Below are 23,405 nucleotides of genomic sequence, written 5' to 3'. Positions count from 1 at the left end.
TTCAAATCTATTGGTCCAATGGCTTGTGTTTTGGGCGTGGCCATCTTTGAATGTCGTCCTCTGATTGGCTACTTGGCGAAAACACATACGATACTATAGCAGCAAGGTTTTTCTTCTTTCTCATCGAAGTTAAATCGAAGTTTTGTTAAAGTTAAAGGATAACGTAGTTTTAGACTACATATACCGGCAATATATTGTGTCCCTAAATTACAAATGACCATTTTATTTTTTTTTAACGGAGATGTTTTATTGAGAAACTAAAGAAAAGAAGAGGATAACACACCATTGTTCGAGCTGGATCGTGTAACGTAAGTTTAGAAGCTAACATGCTAAACAGCTAAACTTTAGCTGCATGTGATAACGTTAGTCTGTTATCGGAGAGGGATGAATTCAGTGCCTGAGGTTGTGGCTCCGAGCTAGTGAGAAACATCTGACAGTAGTACTCACGATGAAAGCGTTTACAATCGTCTCTTGCAAGCTGTCTGAAATCTGTCTGATTGGAGCTTGTACTGTCCAGTAGAAGTTAATCTGTTACCGGTCATTTGGAGTTCTAATAATCAGTGGTGTTACTGCTTATTTACGTCTTTATGTTTTATGTTTGTGTCTTATGTTGTAATATATCGTAATTTTTTAAAACTTACTTAATGAATATAGTTGAGGAATTGCGCATAATTAGAGTAACTGCTTAACTGTATTTGTTTTACATGATTATGGCCACTTTCATATAGTTTGTTTACTTGCATTAACAATATCTAATATGCCGCATTAATAATGCACATTTATACACACACTCTCTCACTTGTGTTTTTTTTTGTCTGTATGCAACAATGTTATAGACATAACACTCACATCATTACACTTTAGATTCATGTAAGTCTTACACTCACTTGACAGTTTATTAGGTACTATAATGTAAGTCTAATGTTATTTCAGATCTATGTTATAGTGTACATAATCGTGTAGGGGAAAATACCCAAATGTTCATCCACAGACTTAAGTGACCAAGTACTGCAACACCACTTTACTTGTAGATGTAAATTTTATTATGTAAAAATTATTCACAATGACAACACTTTTCCTTGCAGGCTTTCCAGATATCCTGTTCCTGTGAGGAAGAATTACCGGTCAGTATCCCAGTACTTGTAGTTGTTTCTTTCTTTTGTTTTGGTGCAGGTTTTTGCTGGCTCATGGTCTAATGCTGAGTGGTGTTTCCATCTTTAGATTTTGCTCTCAGTGGCAGTGGCATCAATGGGCTGTAAGCACAAAGAAAATAGGCCACATCTGTTGTGTGTTTAAGATGAAATCATGTTTGTGACTCAAGTCAGTGATTTCCTCCTGCGAAGCTGTCATTAAAAAACAGCCCCTTGTTTCCTTTGATGTGCCTTTGACCGTGAATCACTTTTTACTCTTACACACTTGTTCATACTCACTGTAGCTTTGTGAGCAGAGAAGGTCTCTCTCAAACACACCCAGTTGGCACACAATGGTGGAAAAGGCTGCATGAACACTGGCGCACACATCAGTCTATTATTATAATAATGTGCAGGAACATGTACAGCACCAGCTTACTAAGCCCTGAGCTTTAGTTTGTGCTGTAATCAGTGACATTCATGTAACAGCAGGAAGAACAGGCTGAACAAAGAAGTGATTTGATTCTCTCACATTTTTTTCTCTTTTCAGGCAGGTTGATTAAAACCCCAAGTTCTCAACATAATAAAATTCCAAGAAGCTGTTTTTGCTTAGCAAGGTGCCAGTGTCTTCCAGTGCAAATGAGTTAAATCAGCAGCAAAGTTACCTTTATATTCACACTTGTTAATGTTCATAAACCCAGGTCTTGTCTTTGTATTTTTGGCAATCCCTAAGCTATATATCCCCTCAATTCTGAAAGGTTGAGTACTGAATTTTTCAGTGGGAGAATTTTACTTTACTCTTATGTTGACAACATTTTCCGATATGGACAATCATGATTGAGTTGCTGAATGTTGTCTAAGCCCCTCTCATTACTTACTGGTGCTTAGGCGTTTCTTAGATTTGTGTTCTTCTTGCAGTATGAGCCCAGAACTGATCTACTGAGTGTGAAAAATAAAAAAGGAACTGCTCAGCAAACCTATTGTAGCTGAAAAGTTCTAATCCAAGAGGGGTATTGTTATTTAGATGTAGTAATAAGTGGTAACAGGAATGTATTATGCAAACTAAGTGGGCAGTGTAACATACAATTGAGTGGCCTTTATGTAAAGTAGGGCTCAATGTATTCTGATTGCTGGAAAAAGAACTCAGTGGTGACCAATCTGTAAAATGCAACATAATTTATGTGCCAGTGACATATGTTTTAACTGTCGCTGAAATGTTTTTAGGTACATGTTGTTGTTGTCTTTTAGTTTTTATTTAGCAGTAAGTATTAACCCAGTTTGAAAATAACTAGTCTGCCTCTTTTTTCATTTTGTATGTGTGTAACAGGAGGGGCTGGTGGGTTAAACTTTGGGGACAAATGGGTGTGGCTAGCATGACCTCATTGAGAAATGAGTTAATGGTTGGCTCTGGTCTGTACATGGCGCAAAAGTCTATCTTATCCCTGTAGCTTGCTTATCACTCTCCTTTCCTTTGGTGGAAGTTGCGCGCACACCCACACAGCAGCTTCATCTGTTTTTCTGTTTTTCCAAAGCTTCAGTTTCAATTTCATGACATTTTTCTTGACGGTTCATGCAACAGGTTGCTGGTTGCTCTTTCCTTTCAGAGACTCCCTCTGGTTTGCATTCGCCGTTGAGATTTTTCCTGCCGTCTCTGCCTGCATAGGTTACATTCTGTGGCGTTCAGTGCTTGTCTTGTAGCAGCTTTAGAGCACACGCACACATCTCCAAGCCTGGATAAACTGAGTCACCGTGTTAGATTGACACCTTGCCTGTTTTGACCCCATCCATTCGTTCCCACCCTGCTCTCTCACTTCCCGCCTGCCCCACTTGTGTGCGCTGCTGTTGGGTTGGTGTTGCCATGGCACTGCGTGGCCAGAATGAGGCTTCACACACAGCATCTTGTGTTCTCTTCACAGAGGGCAGCTGACGAGATTGAGGTGCGGTGACGCAAAACACACAGAGTACGAAAGCAGCCGTGTGGACTGCCGCTCAGGACTCTGCAGCTGTGTCTAACACTCGTGGGGTTACCTTCCCCTGTCAACATTCAGCAGAGGGACAGTCGCAGACTTGACCACGTTGGGTGACTTTTTGCTTGGTTTTCCTCTTCGTGCCCCAGCTTCCCTTTGAACAAAGATTTTTTTTTCTTTCTTGTTAACTCTTATTTTTAAACGCAACCATTTTTTCGGGAACGAGACTGGGATTTTCCCTCATATTATGCACATCAATGGATACCAGTGGCTCAGTGGTTAGCACGCGAGCTGAGGAGCAGTCCTTTCATGTCCGCTACAGGTAGGATTCTCTCCTCTCTCAACTAAGGTATGGTTGTAGAGTGGATTGCCAGGCTCTTTTTTTTTTCTTTTAAGTATTTTACTTTTTCTTGATAGTTATAGAGGGTGTACTGTAATTAAATTATTTGTTGTTGGCTAAGAGAAGAAAAATCTCCTGTAATTATTTGAGTACTTGTTATATGATATGTGTTAGTGTCAGGTAACAGATAAGGTATTTATTTATTTTGTGCAACCTTGTAGTGGAAGTCATGTATTACATGTAATATGGAATTTGAAAATTAAGATAAATTATTGAGTTGTCTCAGGTTGTTGACTTAAGTGAGTTTCCCGAAAAAAGGCATCAGCTGCTACATACCCAGATAAAGAACTCTGACAGCAGGTGTGGCCTGCCAAACACAGACAGGCGTGCTCCGGTTAGCTTTAATATTTAACAAGCCCTGAAAAATTCATCACTGCTTGCCTTGTTTTTTTTTGCCACATGTGGCTAATTTATTTGGAGGCCCACGCTTTAGGATGTCTGTTTTTTTTTTCAATGGATGCCACTGCCAGGACTTGATTCCACTAGACTACACTACAGAGTCAGCTTGTGAATGACACATCTAATAAAGCTACTTAGCATTCAGCCTCACTGTAATCTGCTGGGTGCTCACTCTACAGACGCAATCTCAGGTGACCAGGTCGGGAGAGAGAGAGGGAGCTTGAAGGAAAGAAAAGCAGATTAGCTTAGAAAATGCTGAATGGGCAGTTTCCTTGCTGCCATGCATTGGAAGTTAATACTGTGACAACATCACACACTTGACAGTTTTAGCCTGGTGCTAAGATATCTCTATGACGTCAACTGACCAATGCTTTTGATATCACAGGAAAGAAATGCTAATTTTTTAGCCTTTATTTTTAATTTTTTTTTTTTAGACTGTTTGTCGTCTTGCTTTAGTACAAACTACTAAGTTGTGTTGAGTTGCTCTCTCGATGCTTTTATGCTTTACACAAAGAAAGAGCTGCAGCCTGGAAGTTTTACTAGTGGAAGTCTTGATAGATGCCTCTCAAATGTTTCATGTGCTGTTGTTTTAAGACACACAAAGCAAGCAGGTAGGCTAGTATTTGCCGCAGCTACAGCGGTGAAAAATTATGTTGTTAATTTTGTAGTAAACAGAAAGTAGGCTTTTGTTGTTTAATGTCAAAGACTGCTAATTACATGAGCTTATCGGCTTTTCAGAACACCTTGTTTGCCTTTGTTCACAAATCATAGCCTAGCCGAATGATGAAACAAGCTCCTTTGGTTGGTGTTTTTGTGTCATAGTAGCATACCGTAGAACTATGTAAGCGACTGCTATATATCACATGAGGAACCCAGACTAGATTGTGCCTTTAAATTAGTGTTTCTCTGTCAGTTTTTGAGAGCTTTCACACAAAACCTTGGGTGGGTACATGAGGAAAGCTTGTGATAAACAAACTCAATAGACTTTATGTGGAACCGGTCTCTTCCCAACAATACAGCTTCCTGGAAAACAAATGTTGGCAGACAAACAATTTTTGCTTTGCACAAATAAGCCGCTTAATGTAAAGATAATCCAAGTATAGTTTCTCTGACATTGTGTTCATCTGGCTTTGAAGCACCCAAGCCTAACCTTGTGTAACTCCACAGGGCTTGGCTGTTCAGTTGTTGTAAAGAACCCACTTCAAATTGCTTGTGAAAAATTATATCCTACATTTTTATATTTATTTCCTAGACTACAAGAAGCTATTTGCTTCATTCCTTGCTTTCAGTATATTATGAAAACTAACCAGCAATCTCCACAATCAATTATTATTACTAAAAAAAAAAAGAAAGCACTGCTTTCTTAAGCTATATTGTCAAAAATTTTCTTTCGTTCATTAAACAGATCACGAATCCCTGCTGCAAGTGTTACTGACAAAAGGTAACATTTCTGCCACCTTATTTTCATGCCGCTGTGGTAACCAAGTGTGCCTGCATCAGATCTATTAAAGGATATGCAGCTTGCATTCAGTGGGCTAAAACCTACAGAACCCCCAGCGTGGATCTAAATCTGAAGCAAAACTAATAAAAAGAGGAATGAAGAACACTGATATACTGACATACTTTAAAATTTCCACTTGCTCTTTCTTGCTCTTTATTTGACTGTAAAAGAGGCCTTCTTAGCTTTCTGAGGCATGTCTAAAGGATGTGAGATCAACTATAACAAACAAACCCCACTTTGGGCCATTGTTCTCGTTAGGTGGAAGGAAGTAGCTAAACAACATTCCCTACTGAAGGCTTTTGCTTAGAAAGAGAGTTTGTTCCCTGGTTGTGGGCGAAGGCAGCTCAGTGGACTGTAGCTTTCACCTAGAGAAGATCTATTTTTCCACAACAGTTTTTGCTGTTCATCCTTGATTGTTGTGTTTGAATTCTGGATACTTTGGTGGTCAGACCAGATCCTTGTTAGACATCTGATGATCTTGACGGACTGACTCTACTTCTGTCTGCTGTAGGATGGAAGTGTCCTGCCTGGAGCTGGCGTTGGAGGGGGAGCGGCTCTGTAAGGTGGGCGACTACAGAGCAGGTGTCTCCTTCTTTGAAGCTGCCATCCAAGTGGGTACAGAGGACCTGCAGGTGCTCAGTGCCATCTACAGCCAGCTGGGCAATGCATACTTCCACCTGCACGACTATGCAAAGGCTCTGGAGTTCCACCGGCATGACCTCACTTTGACCAGGTTGGGCATGCACAGGAACACCACAACGCAGCTGACAGATCATCACTGCATTTATTATTACTAACATAAAGTGTGTTGTGTAGGACGATCGGTGACCTGCTTGGAGAAGCCAAAGCCAGTGGAAACCTTGGCAACACATTAAAGGTGCTGGGGCGGTTTGACGAGGCTGTGGTTTGCTGTCAGAGACACTTAGACATAGCAAGAGACATTAATGATAAGGTAAGGCTGCGAGACATTCAAGCACATTGATGATGATGTTTACATTGAGATATTCTGTAGTGTGTGGGGACATCCAGAAGACGTCAACCTTCAGTGTTGACATGTTTTTCCTGGATTTGTGTCAGGTGGGTCAGGCACGAGCTCTGTATAACTTCGGGAATGTGTACCATGCCAAAGGCAAAAGTATCTGCTGGAGTGGAGCTGAGCCTGGAGATTTCCCAGAGGAGGTCATGGTGGCACTGAGAAAAGCTGCAGAGTACTATGAGTAAGTTACTGTACAGTGTGGTGTAGGCTAATGTGCATGGATAACATGTCAATGACAAGATGTCTTTCTGCTATTATCCAGTCATATTGCATTTAACTCTGTATTTTTAGGGCGAACTTGGCGATAGTGAAGGAGCTGGGGGATCGTGCTGCTCAGGGTCGAACCTACGGTAACCTCGGCAACACCCATTACTTGTTGGGAAACTTTCGCAAAGCTGTAGCTTCTCATGAGCAGGTGTGTTGTAACGCTTAAAGCCTTTATCAAAGCATATTTGCAATGTCTACACACTCAAGCATTATAAATGGGACTCATCTGCCGCTGTCATTACAGTTATTCTAATCGAAATGATAAAATGTGCTCCTATGGCTCTTTCTCTCTGCAGCGCTTGCTCATAGCTAAAGAATTTGGCGACCGCTCTGCAGAGAGACGGGCTTACTGCAACCTGGGGAACGCCTACATCTTTTTGGGAGAATTCGAAGTGGCAGCTGAGCATTACAAGTAAGTCTCAGCTCACATTTGAATCTTTTCTCAAACATTTTCAATGTGAAAGAAGAAAAAAAAAACAGATCATTCAGTCTTATGTCACAGACAACTATTACACAGTACACAGATGACCGAATAGGCATCGTCATGGTTAAGTCCATTTTTCCGTAAACAAGTGTGGCTGAAAATTTAAAAAACATGTTGTTGCTTGTTTGACTCAGTTAAACAGATATAAAGTTGTGCAATTTAATTTTAAAATAAAAATCATTTTAAATGCAAGTTGGGGGGAGGGGGTTGTTAACTGAACAAACACTCCTCTTCATCATTCCTTTTTCTCCACACTGTCACCAAGATATAAATGTTGGGTGTGGACAGACATCTCTGTTGAAAGACCACCTTAAAGAGCATTGCGCCACCAAGCATAAATTAAGCTTTGGTTTTACTTTGTTCCATAAGCAGCTCAAAAACAATTTGTTCCCAGACTGTGCTTCTTCTGTGGCGTGTAGGAAGCCAGAGGCAGATATTGAGGCCTCTCCACAGTGTATTGAACCAGCATGTCTGTGTGTTTGTCAGGAGGACACTACAGCTGGCGAGGCAGTTGAAGGATCGAGCGGTGGAGGCCCAGGCTTGCTACAGCCTGGGCAACACCTATACGCTTCTCCAGGATTATGAGAGAGCCATCGACTACCACCTCAAACACCTCATCATAGCCCAGGACCTCAATGACAGGTAAACACAGACATTCACTGCACAGTGAAGAATCCATGCTGTCAGTTTCTGCATTTCTATGTTCGTACACGTGTTGAAATATGTTTTTGATGCAGGATTGGCGAGGGCCGTGCATGTTGGAGTCTTGGAAATGCCCACACTGCATTGGGGAACCATGACCAAGCCATGCATTTTGCTGAGAAACACCTGGAGATCTGCAAAGAGGTAAATGAAAGCGGTGTCAACATTCTTTGCCACATTCCTTGTTTCCTTGCACTCGTGTAAAGAAATCCTCCAGTAGTAAAACTGACTTTCCTTTGTGTATGTGTGCTTTGTGTATTTCTAGACTGGAGACAGGAGCGGGGAGCTGACGGCCCGTATGAACGTGTCCGATCTCCAGACGGTTCTCGGCCTGAGTTATAGCACGAATAACTCCACACTGTCCGAGAATAAGGAGATCGACTACAGCCTGCATGGTATGTTGGTCAAGTTAAAAGTTACACATCTTGTTTTAACAGTTTAGTTTGCTTACCAGGTATTTACATTGTTCGTGTGTGTTAGGAGCAAGGCCCAGGATGAGCAGAAGACACAGCATGGAGAACCTTGAACTGATGAAACTCACTCCAGACAAGATGAATGTAAGAACTTCTCTCCTGTCACATGAGGTCCACAATGTTCTAAATCACTCCTCACTCCTAAAACCATATCTTTTTCAAGTTTAGCCCACATATAGTTCAGTGTTTTATCTTCTCCTGTTTTGTTCTTATTGTTCATTCCTGTGTATTAAAGGGTCAGAAGTGGAACAGTGACATCCTGACCAAACAGTCCAAACCGTCCTTGGTTAAGAGCTCCTCCAAGCTGTTCTTTGTCAGCCGTCTGCGTGGGAAAAAGTATAAGACAGGGGGCTCCAGTAAGGTCCTCCAGGACACCAGCAACACCCTGGACACCAGCCAGACACCTGCTCAGGGACCACAGAAGGTACATAGGGGTGTATTTTGTGATAACCTCACAGATAACCTACAGCTGTCCTCAGACCAGGCCTGTTCTGACATGTTTTCATGTCTCTGTCTTTGTATTTTTGTAGCGGCTAAGTCCTGATATGCTTGGAGACGAGGGCTTCTTTGACCTGCTGAGCCGCTTCCAGAGCAATCGCATGGATGACCAGCGCTGTTCAATACAGGATAAGGGCAGCAGGTTGTCATTAAACAGTGGTCCAGAGTCGCCTCCCAAGGCCATCAGGAAATGTAAGTCCCAACATTCACACTCAAAAGTGCTACAGTTCTCACAGTGTAAAACCTTTTTTGCACTGAAACATAACTTCTCTGCTGATTATGTCACTTCACTGATTCTCTTTTTCTCTCTGTAGCTGTATCAGAGTCTGCCAACGTCTCGGCTGCCCAGGGCCGGCGGTTAGAGGAGTCGTCAGCAGCAGGAGGGAGCCTGCCTGGCCTCAGGCTCAATCAAAGCAGCAACCAGGCCGTGCTCAGCCACCTGATGGCCAACGCTGACAATGCTGAACCTGATGACGACTTCTTTGATATGCTTGTCAAGTGCCAGGTACCTGATATGACCAAATACACAGTGTGGCTGAAAAAGTGTTTCCTGCACAATGATAGACATACAGTTCCTTTAGTACACAAGACGTTATAATGTCAAATCTCACCTGACGCTGTCTTCCCTTCTCTATCTTTGACAGGGCTCCCGTTTGGACGACCAGCGTTGTGCCCCTCCCCCTCCTCCGGTCCGAGGGCCCACTGTACCAGACGAGGACTTCTTCAGCCTCATCATGCGCTCTCAGGCCAAAAGAATGGATGAGCAACGCGTCACCTTGCCTTCCGCAGCAAACTCTTCAGCAAGGTCGAGCTCCAACTAAACTAAGCACTAAAGGGACAGCAATGTCTTTAAAAAAAAAAAAATCTCATGAAGGCCTGGACAGCATTGTGACTGACCGGTGGGTGGTCACTCAAAAGAAAGCCTTGCATCTCTTTACATTTGTCCTTTGGGACTAAACAAAGCACTGTCACAAGCATTTTTTGTGGTAAACAGTATGGAAAAAAGGACTTGTTTCGCACAACTTGCACTACACTCACAGTAGTATCAGGGACAAAAGTGTTGCTTTTTTAAAAAAAAAAATCTTTGTTGATTCTGTACTCCTACTAATTTCATTTCACTTTATGTGTATTTTTCAATACACAACAGTTCTGTTTGTATTTATTGGGCTTTTTATGATTGTTATAATTCTGTTAACTGCCGTCCCACCACTATGAAGTGATGTGGTTCTATTCAGAGTCAGTGTGGACACAGAGGTATAGCACTCTTCCATGTTTTGTTCATATCTGAAGGTGTTTTTTTTGGGGGGGGGTGTCATGAATTAGCTGTGTCAGGCATAGGATAAGGTATTTCAAGCTAAATGAGAAAAGAATAAATTTAACCTGTGTACAGCCCTTATATTCTTTTGTACTAAATGTTTCAATGAGATCAGAGGAATAAAGCCTCATTCATGTAGCAATCTGGTTGTAACTTTTAAAATGTCCTATGTAAACTGTTCATTTAAACACAACACAGATGATACAGCTTCTGTAAAAGACACTTTATTGAACGTACCAGCAGTCAGACTTGAGTTAGCTTGAATTAATTTAAGTCACTTTTAAAAACAAGAATTAGAAAGGCTTAATACAAGAGCCACTAGCGTTTCAAAAACATACTAATAACTGTACATACATAAACACAACCAAAATAAATACATCTATGTATGTATTAATTTGGCCTTATTTGTTAAAACAATATATACTATATATTAACATAAAAACTTAAATATGAATCTTTGTAAGTAAATCAATATTCGAAGACAATGTTAAAAGACAAAGTGCGCATGTAAAATATAAGGAAAAAACAAAACAATGCATACGCCCCGAATACTGGTTCTAACTAAACATCGAAACACCCGTTCGTCCTTTCAGATTTCATTGTGCATATGGTTAGATCCCCAATATGGACAAAGACTGCCACCTACTGGTGTTAGATCATTACAGCAGTAGACAAACCAAAGCTTTAGAACACTGAAAAATCCTAAACGGAATGAAAGCCACAAATTGTATTTCCCTTTGATGCTGACATAATAGCAATCTTCCACTGCAAGCAAGCCATCGCAAGACACTATAACAGCTTCAGAGCAAAAACACTGATTTTCAAATTTAAAACAAATGCACAAGCTCTTTTACACATTTTGAGTTGTAGTAATGCAGTGGATACAGTAACATTATACATCAGTACATCCCACAGGGGATCAACAGATAGAATAACTTCCACAGATTTGGCCTCCTGAGGGGGGAAAAGCTCACTGCCGACACACCGAAAATGTACACCTTACACAATAAAGTCAACTCTTGTTTTCCCAAACAATAGCAGCATAACACCAGCTATAAGAAAATGATATGCAAAAGAAGGAATGTAGGATTTCTCAAAACGACTTAACAAAATTTGATCATGAGAAATGACCAGTTTTACATTTCTGTTATGGAAAGTGAGAACTCAAGGAAGGCACCATCATGAACAAAGCACTCTGTCCTGTCCCCCCCGAACCCTGATAACTCCTCAGTGACAAAGGACATGCAGCAACTGACTGTGTTTGTGGGCGTGTAAGGAGTGAAAATGTAAGCTGAAACTTCAAATCTTAATGTTGGGTCCTATCCTGCAGGTCAGCATGCAGGAAGGGGTGTAGTGATAGTGAGAACAATCAGCGATCCTGCTGTCAAACCCCAGCAAGACATCAGCAAATTGTGCGATGAATGAAATGTGAGAGATGAAAAGAAAAAGGAGAACATGCAACATGTGTGCTTTTGACATGTCAGGTTGTTACCCATTTGGTTTCCTACAGACAGGAGTGAAAGGTTCATTCACCTGTAACTCTGTGTGTGTGTGTGTGTGTTTCAGGCTGTAAGTGTGTGGAATGGGTGTAACAGTGTTGACAGTGCAGGAGGAGCAGTGTTGTTTTAGGGGAATGTGTGCCATTTAGATTAGAGTGACTAGTTGTGTGTGTGTGTGTGTTATGGGTTGTGTGTCCAGAGTGTGACAGTGCGGTCGGCAGAGGATGAGAGGAAGGACAGGTCTTGTGTGTGCCATCGACACTGAATCACCTTGTCGCCGTGTTCTCCCACCACGGTCAGAGGCAACTGCTTGGTCAGGTCACCTAGAAACACGCACATGGAAAATGGAGCTTAGACAGGCAGCTTTTCAAATGAACACCACACAACATGAGACATACACAAGGTTGATGTTTGATGTTTTCTCCAGGATCATTCCTTTGCTGACATCTAGCTATGTGCTACATGTATTTTCAGAAAAAGAGACAGGTGAGACTTCAGGAGAACTGAAAACAGATTAGCATATAGCTTAGCTATTGGCTGAGCATAAACACTGGAAACTGGGAAAAAGCTGGCCTGGCTCCTCCAGCACCTCTGAAGCTCACTACTTAACACATTTTTATCTTATTTGTTTAAGCCTTCATATAGAAAGTGTAGTTTAACACAAGCAGTGCAGTGACTTCCCAGAGTCACAGTGAGGCAACCAGTGAAGACGATGGCCCTAATGCCAGCCAAGAAATAGCCACATAACTATAACTATACAACTAGGCAGATGCACCCTGCATTACCTGCATGGAAAAGCAAGTCTCAAAAGGTGCTCCAAGTGTACACAGCAGATAAAACACATCCAATGACACAGAAGAGGCCACAATAAATGAGGACACATGAAGAGACTAATGGTGGATAAAAGCAGTCTGGACTATCCTCTGATAAGAGAGCGCCACTGCTGCCAACCTAAACGTACGTCTGACTTTGAAATTAAGACGTACTGTACCTTGGAGGTTGGTGACCATGACCTTTGTGTCGTAGGAGCCAGTGAGCAGGTAGTGCGCTCCAGGGGAGAACCTGACTGATCGCACATCACTGGTGTGTGGCCGGTACACCTGGACGATTCGTCCTCCTCTGATGTCATACAGCATGCACGCACTGTCTTCCTGTCCTGTTGCTAGGAGACGGCCACTAGGATCCACTGCTACTGAGGCCACAGGACTGCCTGTAGAGTAGAAAAACAAAAATGTGAAAAATACAGCGGAATAATAATAATGATGATAAACGAAAACAAATATGAAAACAAGTGCATGATGACCAGGAAAATCAATGTATGTGGATTGAGAGAACCATTGTTTTCCTATACGGAGCATCAGCACCCAATATGGCAACATTATGGTCACTATGTTCCAAAGATGGGAGTGAAATTCATGGCACACAGGACATGAACCATACCTGAGCCATGGAAAGCAGTTCCCACTACTCGGACACAGCTGGGCACCCTGAGGTCCCAGAAACGCACTGTTTTGTCCTGAGAGCCAGAGGCAATCATCCAGCCTCCCCACGTGTACAGAGACAGAATGTGACCTGAACAACAACACAAATAATAAACGTTACACACTCTCCACTTGTTGTTTTGAGTTTAGCAGGACAGGTGGATGAATGAGACAGTCGGCCCACCTGTGTGTCCACTGAGGGCGTGCAAACCCTGTCCTCTCTGGCAGTCGGTGGTGTAGATGTTACAGTCTCCTGCTCCGGCGCTGATCAAGATGGCTCCTCCACTCTCTGGACCCTCCATAAAGGCCAGGTCTCTGATGGTCCCATCATGCATGCTAAACTCCAAGTCTGGACCTGAGGCACAAAAAGACAGAGAAGAAAAATAATGAGAATGATAGAGTTGCTAACAATAACAACAGGTAAACGCCTCAATTTCAAATCATGAAAGGAACACAATGTCAACATGTACATTCAATTCAATTCAATATATTTATATAGCGTAAAATCATAACAAAAGTTGTCTCATGACACTTTCCAATTAGAGCAGGACAAAAACAAATCTCTACATGTGTTGAGACAATCAAACAAGACTGTCATCACACATTCACGTGCAGCACGTGCTCACCTGTAGCGTTGCATGTCTCTGCGCTAAAGGGCAGGACTTTGACATATTTGTCATTGGAGCCTGTAGCCAGCAGCTGCCCACAGTGGCTCCACGCCACACAGTAGATGGACCCTTTGTGGTGTTTGTTCCTCTTGAAGCGAACAACTGGCTGCTTGACTGGACTTGAACCACTGAGGAGAAGAGTGGAGAAGGAGGACAAACAAATAAGGGAGATGAAAGACAAACAGCAGGAGAGCAGATGAGTTCATTGGTCATCAGTCATCAGTGCCATCAGAGACCATAAAGTTAAAAGGTGCATTTCTTTCTTGTCAGTTGTGGTGACCATTAAAAAGTCAAACAATAGCAGTAAAAAGAAACAATTTTTAACAATAGCGTTAAAAAGAGTTGAGGTCACCAAAAGAAGAACTCTAAATGAGAAAATTATTTTCGAAACCAGGCTCTTGAGATGACGTTAGACATTACCTCGGCTCTAATGTCTCTGGATAAGCGCAGACTCGTAGGGTTTTGGAGTTGGAGCCCACGGCGTAGAGCGCTCCAGACGGGTGAAAGGCAACAGCTCGAACAGCCTGAGTATCTTCCAAAGTATGCACCGGCACAAACAGGCTTTTTTGCTTGTTACCCTACAAAGCACACACACATATTTAAAAAAAAAACCCAAAATAAAACACATGAACACACAGATTACATGTAACAAGCGAGATAATCTCTTTGATCTTCTCTACACTTCCATTCTGCCATGATGCCAGCATGACATCAATGCTGAAACTGTTATAATCCGCTTAGTCAAATTAGCACTGCATCGCCTTATACTATGACGAAAACACGAGGGAGCGTGCTGAACTTTAAAATCAGATCAGAGGAGTTCAGAGTTACAGAACAACCCTGTGACAGGAGTTACAGCTAATGCGAGAGGCACTGAGTCATTTCGGCTTCATTTTTCAGCACAGAGAGACGACTACACGCTTTCTGAGATATAAATTATTGACAGCGAGTCTGGCTGAATTGCTTGAATGTTACTTTCAGTAATTGACATCAAGACTGTGTGCACACCCACCTCTTTACTCCGAGACAAGGAGCCAGGAGAGTCATCTTGTCCACCTGCTTTTTGTTTGTGCCCACTGCCCAAAAACCACAAAACACAGTGAGCGTTAAATTCAGTCCTGCAATAGAAAATATAAAAACTTAAAAGAACTCAAACAGTACCTCTGGGTGACAACAGGGGACTCATCTGGAGGCGGGACTGTGCGACCCCCCACTGTGCGTTGTGGGGTGCTGCTGAGCACCCCTCCCCCTCGGGACCGGGTCTGCTCCGGGGTCACAGATGGAGGGTTGTTATTGTCCTCAGAGGCGGGCGTGTTGCCGTTGCCATTACATTGCTGGGCCAGAGATTTCACCTCGTCTCCTAAATTCTCCATCCCCACATTGAGCTCCTCCAGCTTCTGGATGGACCTGAGAAACACACATATACATACATTCGTTCATTCTTCCTTTATCATTTGTTATCATTTACCTTTATCATTTGGAAAAGGTACTTCAAACTTTACTTTTGTCTACAGGCTGTCAGTACACTGACTCGGTTGACATGCTAGTTAAATGTAGTTAAAAAATACAAAGCACAGAGGACAAAAGAAAACTGAAGTAATGATGTCATTATGCACAGCTACCCCTGTGAATAATGCAGAGGACACAGAGACAGGGAGAGACAGGGGAAAGGGAGAACTGGAGCAACTCTCCAGGGACAAATCAAAGCGCCTTTGTCCTGCTGAGAGGGAAAAAAAATAACAAATTTCATGACATTTTTCTCTCAACTCAAGGCTAAACAGACTCTTGAGGTGGTTTGAGAGGATGCTAAAGTCGCCTCGGTGCATGTTTAAGATGAGTACTATTTTTGAGTAGAGTCTGGGTTTAATATTGTATCTTAAGACACACTGGGAGGTAGTCCCATCTGAATGTGATGTGTAGCTGATCCTCACAGATGGTGCAGTGTGAACCGGAGGTGGGTTTTGGGGGAGGCGTCTGTCATGCTGGGAAAAGCCACCTGGGACTCCTAATTATGCACACGTCTACTTCTCCCTGTCTGACAGCTGCTCCCCGATTGTATGAAGATATTAAAATCCATATAGTAATTAGCACGACCAAGTCAGGCAAGCTGCAGCAGGACCCCCCTCATGTGGTAGACTGGCTTCATGAAGTTCGCCATATGACAGTGACAGGTGTCTGTATGTACACTACCTGTCTAACAGGGGGACATTGAGGGTATCCCTTGCAGTGTCTGTACCTGTTGAGGAACTTCTCTGTAAGGCTGTGCTGCATGTTGCTGGGTGGGGGCTCCTGCTGGACTCCACCCTCCAGCAACATCTGCTGGTACATTTGCCTCTGCTGCTGCTTCTGCTCCAGGTGCTGCTGCACTCGAAGACGCTGCCGATAATACTCCTCATATTTCTCTGTGGAGTCGCGGAGCTGAGGAGTGAACATGATGCCACTAATTAAAAATACATCAAGCATCTTACACACTGGAAAAATTCCCTTGAACTTTCTGCTCGTATTGTTCAGAAAGTCCTCTTGGCTGTTTATGAATTTCATATGTTGCTGGGCAATTCAAGAATTCTAGAAAGCAGAAGAAGTCACTCTGGATAAGAAAAAAACAGCTACATGGAAATTTAAACATTTCTTTATGAACAAAAGATACACACATTTAGCACATGCAAAGCATAATATTCACGCACACAATGCAGTAAGTTAAGAAGAAAGGTACTGCAAGCTCCTATTAAAACTATTCAAAGGCAGCACTGTGGTCAGATGAATCATGCTCTTCTTCCCCTGTCAGCTCAGGTATTAGAGGAGGAAGGCTGAGCTGAGGACAGTTCACTTCCCCACTCTGTCCTCTGCTTCTGTCCTGACAATCTGATGGGAACAGATCTACTCTACATTTTAGAGGAGAGGAGGGGGGAGCCACTGGCACTGCGCCAGCTCAGGAAAAGGGATGGAGGGCAGAGAGGAAAACGAGTTTAGGGGTGTGACAGTGAGTTCACAGAGGCTCTAAAGCTTCTGTGTCTGGCCTCTTTATGTGTATCCAGGGTGATGAGGAGGGCAGAGCAAAGCACTAACTTCACACTGAACTGCACAAGGGACCCAGAATAGAAAGCATGAGACAGACAGACAGAAACAGATACTGTGTTAACACTGTTTACAGGCAACACGAGGGAAAAAATGACTCATTTTTTGTGGTAAAGCAGCTGAGTTTTAGGGCCATGTGTCCCTGCTGACCGAAAACCAAATCTACCCTTGAGCCTAGGTCTGTTTACATTTTAGCAAATTAGGCTTTAAAAGTATGCCGGATTAGTCATTAGCAGCTCATGCTTGCACTGTACTTGTACACAGATAAATATCACTGGATTACTTTGTTAATGATGAAAACTTAAACACATGGTGGTTTCGATGGACATCTGAGATAATAATATCCTCAGAAGGTTTGCTTGAAATATGACTCAATAACTAAATTTCAATTGTTTACAGAACACTGCACGCATTTGTCCCATTCATCCTAAGCAGTACCTTTGCTTCACATCTTTCCCTCCACTCTACATATCTACAGGAGATACTACCAGCACATGAAGTATGATGTTTCTACTGTCTATCTTTCCTAAGTTGATGTGTTAGCAAAAATGTGTCAGTAACCACAAAACATACACAAAAAAACAAAAAACAAAACAACAACAACAAAAAAAAACTGTTTTCTACAGGCAGAAAGATTTAGCTGCAGATGTAGTGGGGACACATGATGAAAACAGACTAACACTACAGCACAAACAAATCAAAACAAGGGCAACTTTCATTAAAAAAAGTCTCTCATCCAGTCAGGGGACAACATGAACTGAGCCAGCCAATACATGACTCTCAGCAGCCATGTCAGTCGTGGCAGTAACTAGGCTGGAATCCAAACTTCCAGGAGGAGGATGACTCAGGCACTCAGAAAATGACTAATGAGAAGTGGCATATATATCAACCTTCACTGCAGGCAACACCCATCCAGAAAAAAAAAACAATGCAGGGACATAACAAAATAACTTGTTCAGTAATGCATGACATACAACAGGTCTAACAAGCTAAGAAGCAAAAGGTGAATAATGTTTACCTCATTCCTGTCAGTGGAGCCAGTAGATGGTGCGTCCTCGCCCGGAGCTGAGGCAGGACGCAGGCTCTGAGCTCCACCTGAACTCATCATCTTGTCCTCAGGTGTGTCTGTCCTCGACCTTGGCAGAGCAAACACATTATCTCAGACATCTGACATCTGTAAAAAGAACCACAGAGTGCACTCTGATTGTACCGTGACACAAAAACTTTGCGCACTCCAAAGTTAAATCCTTACGTTTCAGGGGATTCCTCAAAGATGCTGTGGCAGTCTGAGCTCTCCATCATGAGACTCCTGCTCAGGCTCTGCCCTCCTGCTCCGGGATAGTGGAAGTTGGCAAACGAGTGGGACATGGGAGAGACGCCTTTACCCGGCACTACCTCGCCGCCACTCGCTCTTTTGTCTTGGCCAGAGAGCCCATATGACAATCCGTCCAACGCCGGGTTTAAGGAGCGTGACATGTAGGTATCAGCAGACTGGGGCCGGCGTAGTGGGGAGGAGGGGTACGGAGACAGCTTGCTGATGAGAGGGGTGAGCAGGTCAGCGTAGCCGGTCTTTGCAGGCTTGACTAAGCGATCCACGTGGATGTTGAGTTGCTTCTGTTCGAAGGCGCAGGAGAATACACTGTGGGAGAGGTTCTGCATCCAGGAGAGCAAGGACAGGTCCAGGTCGTCACAGCCATTACCGCACAGCATGTCGACGCCCAGGAGGACCTCGCTCTCTGTGATCTCCTCACCTGTTGCCTTGCTCTGTAAACAAAAAAATGCCAACAAATTTAATCGCAAGTCATTCGACCATCCCATCCGTGGGCTGGTTGTTCTACAATTAAGAGTCAGACACCAGTTTATACAGCATTATTTATGTTTCAAAGTTTCAAACCTGGCAGAACTCCACACAGCACTCATAGAGGACTCCCTTGAGGAGCAGCTGAAAGAGTCGATCCCTACTAGCCTTGAATCCAGCCTCACTCAGCTTCCTGTCAGCAGGGATGAACTCTGCTACCATTGTGCAGGCCTCCTCAAAACACTGCACCCTGGCCGTGCTCGGGTTCCAGTCCTGAGGGACACCAGCAGAGAAATAAGAAATGCAGAATACTCAGAAGTAAAAACATCAAGACAACGGACTGTTGTTATTATTGTTCCTTAGTGAAACGGATTTAACTTGTGAAATTGTCACTTCAACTTGCAGAAAAGTGCATGAGAAAAAAGCAAAAATGAGAAAGAATATAGACTGTACTTAAATCTTTACTACTGAATTATTTCTGTTTCAGGCCACTTTCAATTTTCTTGCCTTGAACTCTGCATGGTTTGTGAGGCGAGGCAGCGTGAGGAGCAGACACAGTTTGCTGTAGTCGTCTTTAGACGGACAGAACTCCTCCAGCGCATGGAGACACTTGACTGCTTCCTGCATGGTGAACTCCAACTGAAAAAAACATGAGATGTATTTCAGAGTGCCACAGCAGACTGAGTCAAAGTTTCTCTCTGAACAGCACAGATAGAAAAACATGGTACTTCATCTCCTGAAGCACACTGGAGGCACAGATGACTTTTAAATGCCAGATTCAAAAAAACAGCTTCAAGCTTAAAATGCACAAGAAATCAGACAACTCTTTGTTCTTATTACTAAAACATTTGCCCTGCATCATCCTGCAAAGTCACAAACAATTGAGGCCATATAGCAGCAACCAGTAGACACCCCTCAGCACACTATTGCCAGGGAGCATGTACACCAATACACTGTGTTCACAGATGTCCAATCCAGTTAATATGACACGATAGTTCTGGCACAAGGTTACAAGCTGCATTCACAGCTCTGCCATGTGACAGTAGGCCCACAGCTAGCCTAATTTAAGAACATGAACAGAGAAAAACGGATGAGTTCTAAATATAAGAATCTCTACATGTGGGAATGAAAGAGTGTGCACTAAATTTATTGATTTGTTTATTACCAATTAGGATTTACAAAGAATCACATTAGATTCAGAATTGTGACACTATTTTATTATGTATTTGTGTGTGGTTCGGACTGCAATGGTGCTGTGTAATGAAAATTAATGGTGACCACACCATGTATGGTATCATATCAGGACATAATATTTTGGGAAATTACAATAAAGCGTTAGTTCAATTATTAATCAACAAGTGCATTTTGGTGTTGAGAAAAAGCATATTAGTTGTTTACTATTATTGTTGCTATGTGGGTATCCTTACTTTTCCCTGTCTTAAATGCTATACACAGTTTAGAGGAAAACCAAAGGGGTGACAGATGGCCACCCTTTTTTATCTTTACTGCTGTGAGTGGGACATCACAGGTGAACAGATAAATTTTGTGAAATGACTTATTCTCAGGAGTCACGTAGTACCAGAGGCTCACATAAACAGCTTAATCTGGATAAGTCCTTGGCCGCAGTGCAGCCAATAGTGACGTCACTCCTTGCATGCAAATGCGGCCACTGTTGAGCACACAGACCACATGCACATACAACTTTCCTTCTCCGTGAGATTCATATATTGTGCAGACTGTATGTATTTAAAACACTGTTTGCTTTCTCTTGCCCTTGAGTGTCAGCCGTCTTGCTTACTGCCATGGCAAGCAGTGACAATCAGCGGGAAGACAAAGAAGCATTGTTTCAAAACCATTCATTAAGGATAAGAATTCAAGGCTGTGTCACCCGGGGAGGCAGAGGGAACTTTAACATGACTTGTAATTAGTAAAATTGGGCAAGTTTAATGACTTACATGCTGTGGCTCATCTTCTGCAGACATGGCGTTATTCACACACAAAGCCTCCAGAAACTTCTGCTTGAGGATGATGTAACGAAACCTGACGATGTGACATTCGACATTACAAACCATTCCATAAAAGATGTAAGTGCTGTTGCTGTTCTTGTCTAACCTCTAAGAGTCAACATAATGACAGTGAACTCCCACAGTGAACACACCTTTTTCTGTCGAACTTATCCATGCACTCCAAAGGCTGAATGAACTGCAAGACCTCGTCCCACTGGCCGTCGAGCACCAGTTGCCTGAAACAAAAACAGTTCATTTTAAATTTACTGGTAACACATAGGATCACGACCTTATTTACAGAAGAGCGAAATATTTTCTAATTAAAGGGAGCACCATGACAAGACAAGACAGTTTGCTAATGGTGACTTAACACTAGCAGGTGAAAGAGCAAAATGTTTTTAATACTCCGGCTGTGTAGAATTACAAGCAAGACAGCGCTGGCTGACTTTCAAGACAGCACTCTCATCTACAGGTGCAGTGTTACCCGATCTCCAACGTAGAGGATACGATCAGAAACAATAAAATTAAGTCCAGAACAGTAGAGTGTTGATTCTGCCTCATAGTACACTCCGTTTTGGAGATGCAACATGAGATGACTGTATCCAGGGTGCACATGTGTGGCAGCTGCTGTTGAGTCTGTCTACCTGAGGAAGAGCATGTCGTCCGAGTAGAGCCCATTGATGACGCCGCTCTCTTTCTCCAGCGCCAGCATGCTGATGTGCAGCTTCCTGGAGTTCAGAAAGTCCAGGATCACCTTGATGATCTCCACCTCCTTCACATTGATGGTTTCTTCCGCTGTCATGGTGACGACGGGCTGCAATGACAAGAAAAATACTAAATCTACTACTATACACCCACATCCATGCAAAAATAAAAACAGAAGCATTTCTATGTTATTTCATGCTACAGGTATAACTAAACCAGCTGAAGCTGCCCTGTGAAATTAGCAAATGTGTGTGTGTGTGTGTGTCAATGATAATAACTGATAATTATTATCATTTATGAATGATCAATGGAACCATATAGTGGCATTATGATCTTTATTAATGTTTTACAAATCTCTGTTGTCCGAAGTAATCAACCAAAGTGAGCTGCTATTAAAAATGAACTAAATCAGTTCTTGTTTTTTATGTTACACGTGAAAAAGTTTTGTCCTCAGTGAGGCATAAAAGTAGGAGACAGTTCCTAAACATCAGCTTCATTCTTCATATATGATACTGCAAGCATGATTTTGCAAATGTGTACGTACAGTATCACTACGGGCACCTGAAATGAACAGTGTCTCATGCTGCTGCTTATGAACCCAAATGAACTGATTTTTGTCTTAGTCCAGTCTGACCTAATTTCATCTAGCATGCAGGAAACAAATGCCACCATGCATAAAGTCAAAATGCATGCATAGTCACAAAGCTAATATTCTATAAGGTCTAACTTTTGAAGATCAAAGGATTACAGCTTGAAGTCTGTTGTGATTTGCAACAAATCTCTTGTTTGCATGGCCATTTTATCTTTCTAACATGACTATTCAAATAAATTTAAAGGTGTTAATTGAGCCTGATTTAACCACTACACATCATGCAAATGATTTTTTATATATATATATATATTTGGTAGCAGTCCAAATTTTTCTTATCAGATAATCAGGCAATTGTGTAGGCAGTGTGTCAGTCACAAACAGATGTGATTTTCCAGAGGCAACAGGGGATGTTGAATCAAGACAGTAACTGAGCTTGTAAAGATGAACACTCCTCCACATGTCATGTTCACAGAGGGGAGGACAATCTCTTATCTTATATGTCATGACAGTACGTAGCCCCCAATACGTTTATGGCTATCCGTTTGGGTCGGTGGGCTTCAACAATTACACATCAGCCTCTACAACACCGGCAAGAAAGCAGATTTGACAAACGAAAACACTGCAGTCCTGCTAAGCTAGCATGAGAGACAGTTAAGTTAGCTAATAACACTGGCACTGAGCCGCGAGTCAAACAGCATAAGGAGCTTAGGCTACTTGTTAGCTTTGATGGCTACTGAATTTAGCAAGAGGATTACTGCAAAACCAACAAATAGCTAGTTACCGTTAGCGCTCATACAAAGCGAGCTAATTTCGCCGGCAATTGGAAGTGGTGGTGGGGGGACTGAGTAGCTAGCCAGGCCGAGGAGAGAGATGCATCATCCGCTAGTTAGCTGAGCGGGCGGGGTGCGCAATGACAGCTTCCCCACCAACAACACAAATGTGCTTGTGTGCTGCGATTAATGCTCACCTGTGTCTAAAAATACATGAAAACGCAGTTCCCCCCGATGTGTCCGTGCTGTTGACCGGCGCTGCTGTCACGACGGTACCGCTCGGTGTTGACGGGGCTTGTCTTGCCTTTCTGTCCCCTCCTCTTGTGTCTGACTGTGTCCCCTCCTTGCTGGATCTTTCTGTGGCGCTCCGCTGCGGTCTGCTGCTGTCCTGCCCTGCCCAGCCCTGTCCTGCTGCCTGCTGCCTGCTGCAGGAGCACCGCCTCCATCCTTCCTCCACACACATTACCAAGCAAATGAATGCAACATGATACAAAGAAATAAATACATATACTGCAAGGAAAGATAGAAAATGAAAATGTCTAGAGAATTAAAACGTTACATAAATAGTGTCAAGAAACACAAAGGTTGTGTTTGTGAACATTGCCCCAGTTCATGCCATGCATCTTTTCCAGTCTGTGC

General features: G+C 42.7%; 2 protein-coding genes across 4 annotated transcripts; one reads left to right on the top strand and one right to left on the bottom strand.

The window, feature by feature from the left end:
* The first annotated feature begins 102 nt into the window (after positions 1–102).
* On the top strand, positions 103–10,314 carry gpsm2 (G protein signaling modulator 2). 2 transcript variants are annotated; one of them, XM_046408234.1, is made up of 16 exons: positions 103–308; positions 1,086–1,124; positions 3,047–3,419; positions 5,909–6,130; positions 6,214–6,349; positions 6,475–6,614; positions 6,725–6,848; positions 6,997–7,112; positions 7,671–7,826; positions 7,922–8,030; positions 8,152–8,281; positions 8,367–8,443; positions 8,595–8,783; positions 8,890–9,049; positions 9,172–9,362; positions 9,502–10,314. In XM_046408234.1, the coding sequence occupies exons 3-16, from the start codon at positions 3,355–3,357 to the stop codon at positions 9,676–9,678; spliced, it is 1,992 nt and encodes a 663-aa protein (XP_046264190.1). In that variant the 5' UTR covers positions 103–308; positions 1,086–1,124; positions 3,047–3,354; the 3' UTR covers positions 9,679–10,314. The 2 variants fall into 2 exon arrangements, with proteins under 2 accessions (XP_046264190.1, XP_046264191.1); XM_046408235.1 differs by lacking the exon at positions 3,047–3,419 and having other exon boundaries at positions 104–308.
* A 60-nt stretch (positions 10,315–10,374) lies between these two features.
* On the bottom strand, positions 10,375–23,196 carry wdr47a (WD repeat domain 47a). 2 transcript variants are annotated; one of them, XM_046408232.1, is made up of 17 exons: positions 22,964–23,196; positions 21,344–21,513; positions 20,852–20,935; positions 20,649–20,733; positions 19,201–19,332; positions 18,790–18,966; positions 18,148–18,659; positions 17,914–18,031; positions 16,057–16,238; positions 14,982–15,227; positions 14,833–14,896; positions 14,241–14,398; positions 13,779–13,948; positions 13,337–13,507; positions 13,112–13,243; positions 12,663–12,881; positions 10,375–11,994 (listed from the first exon to the last, which is right to left on the bottom strand). In XM_046408232.1, exons 2-17 carry the CDS (start codon positions 21,499–21,501, stop codon positions 11,852–11,854), a joined length of 2,751 nt encoding a protein of 916 aa, XP_046264188.1. In that variant the 5' UTR covers positions 21,502–21,513; positions 22,964–23,196; the 3' UTR covers positions 10,375–11,851. The 2 variants fall into 2 exon arrangements, with proteins under 2 accessions (XP_046264188.1, XP_046264189.1); XM_046408233.1 differs by lacking the exon at positions 22,964–23,196 and adding an exon at positions 22,778–22,920.
* Between the last annotated feature and the right edge of the window lie 209 nt (positions 23,197–23,405).

Source organism: Scatophagus argus, chromosome 13, assembly GCF_020382885.2.
Source record: "Scatophagus argus isolate fScaArg1 chromosome 13, fScaArg1.pri, whole genome shotgun sequence".
Lineage (NCBI taxonomy): Eukaryota > Metazoa > Chordata > Actinopteri > Scatophagidae > Scatophagus > Scatophagus argus.
The sequence above is the reverse complement of the archived record's forward strand: the minus strand, read 5'-3'. Positions and strand labels throughout refer to the sequence as shown.

Excerpts from the sequence above, each read along its gene's own strand:
- gpsm2 (XM_046408234.1), top strand. The coding sequence starts at position 3,355 with ATGGATACCAGTGGCTCAGTGGTTAGCACGCGAGCTGAGGAGCAGTCC. Across the intron at positions 7,113-7,670 it reads GTGGCAGCTGAGCATTACAA|GAGGACACTACAGCTGGCGA; the intron begins GTAAGTCTCAGC and ends TGTGTTTGTCAG. Across the intron at positions 8,031-8,151 it reads ACCTGGAGATCTGCAAAGAG|ACTGGAGACAGGAGCGGGGA; the intron begins GTAAATGAAAGC and ends GTGTATTTCTAG.
- wdr47a (XM_046408232.1), bottom strand. The coding sequence starts at position 21,501 with ATGACAGCGGAAGAAACCATCAATGTGAAGGAGGTGGAGATCATCAAG. Across the intron at positions 20,734-20,851 it reads GATAAGTTCGACAGAAAAAG|GTTTCGTTACATCATCCTCA; the intron begins GTGTGTTCACTG and ends TCACATCGTCAG. Across the intron at positions 15,228-16,056 it reads ACAGAGAAGTTCCTCAACAG|GTCCATCCAGAAGCTGGAGG; the intron begins GTACAGACACTG and ends TGTGTTTCTCAG.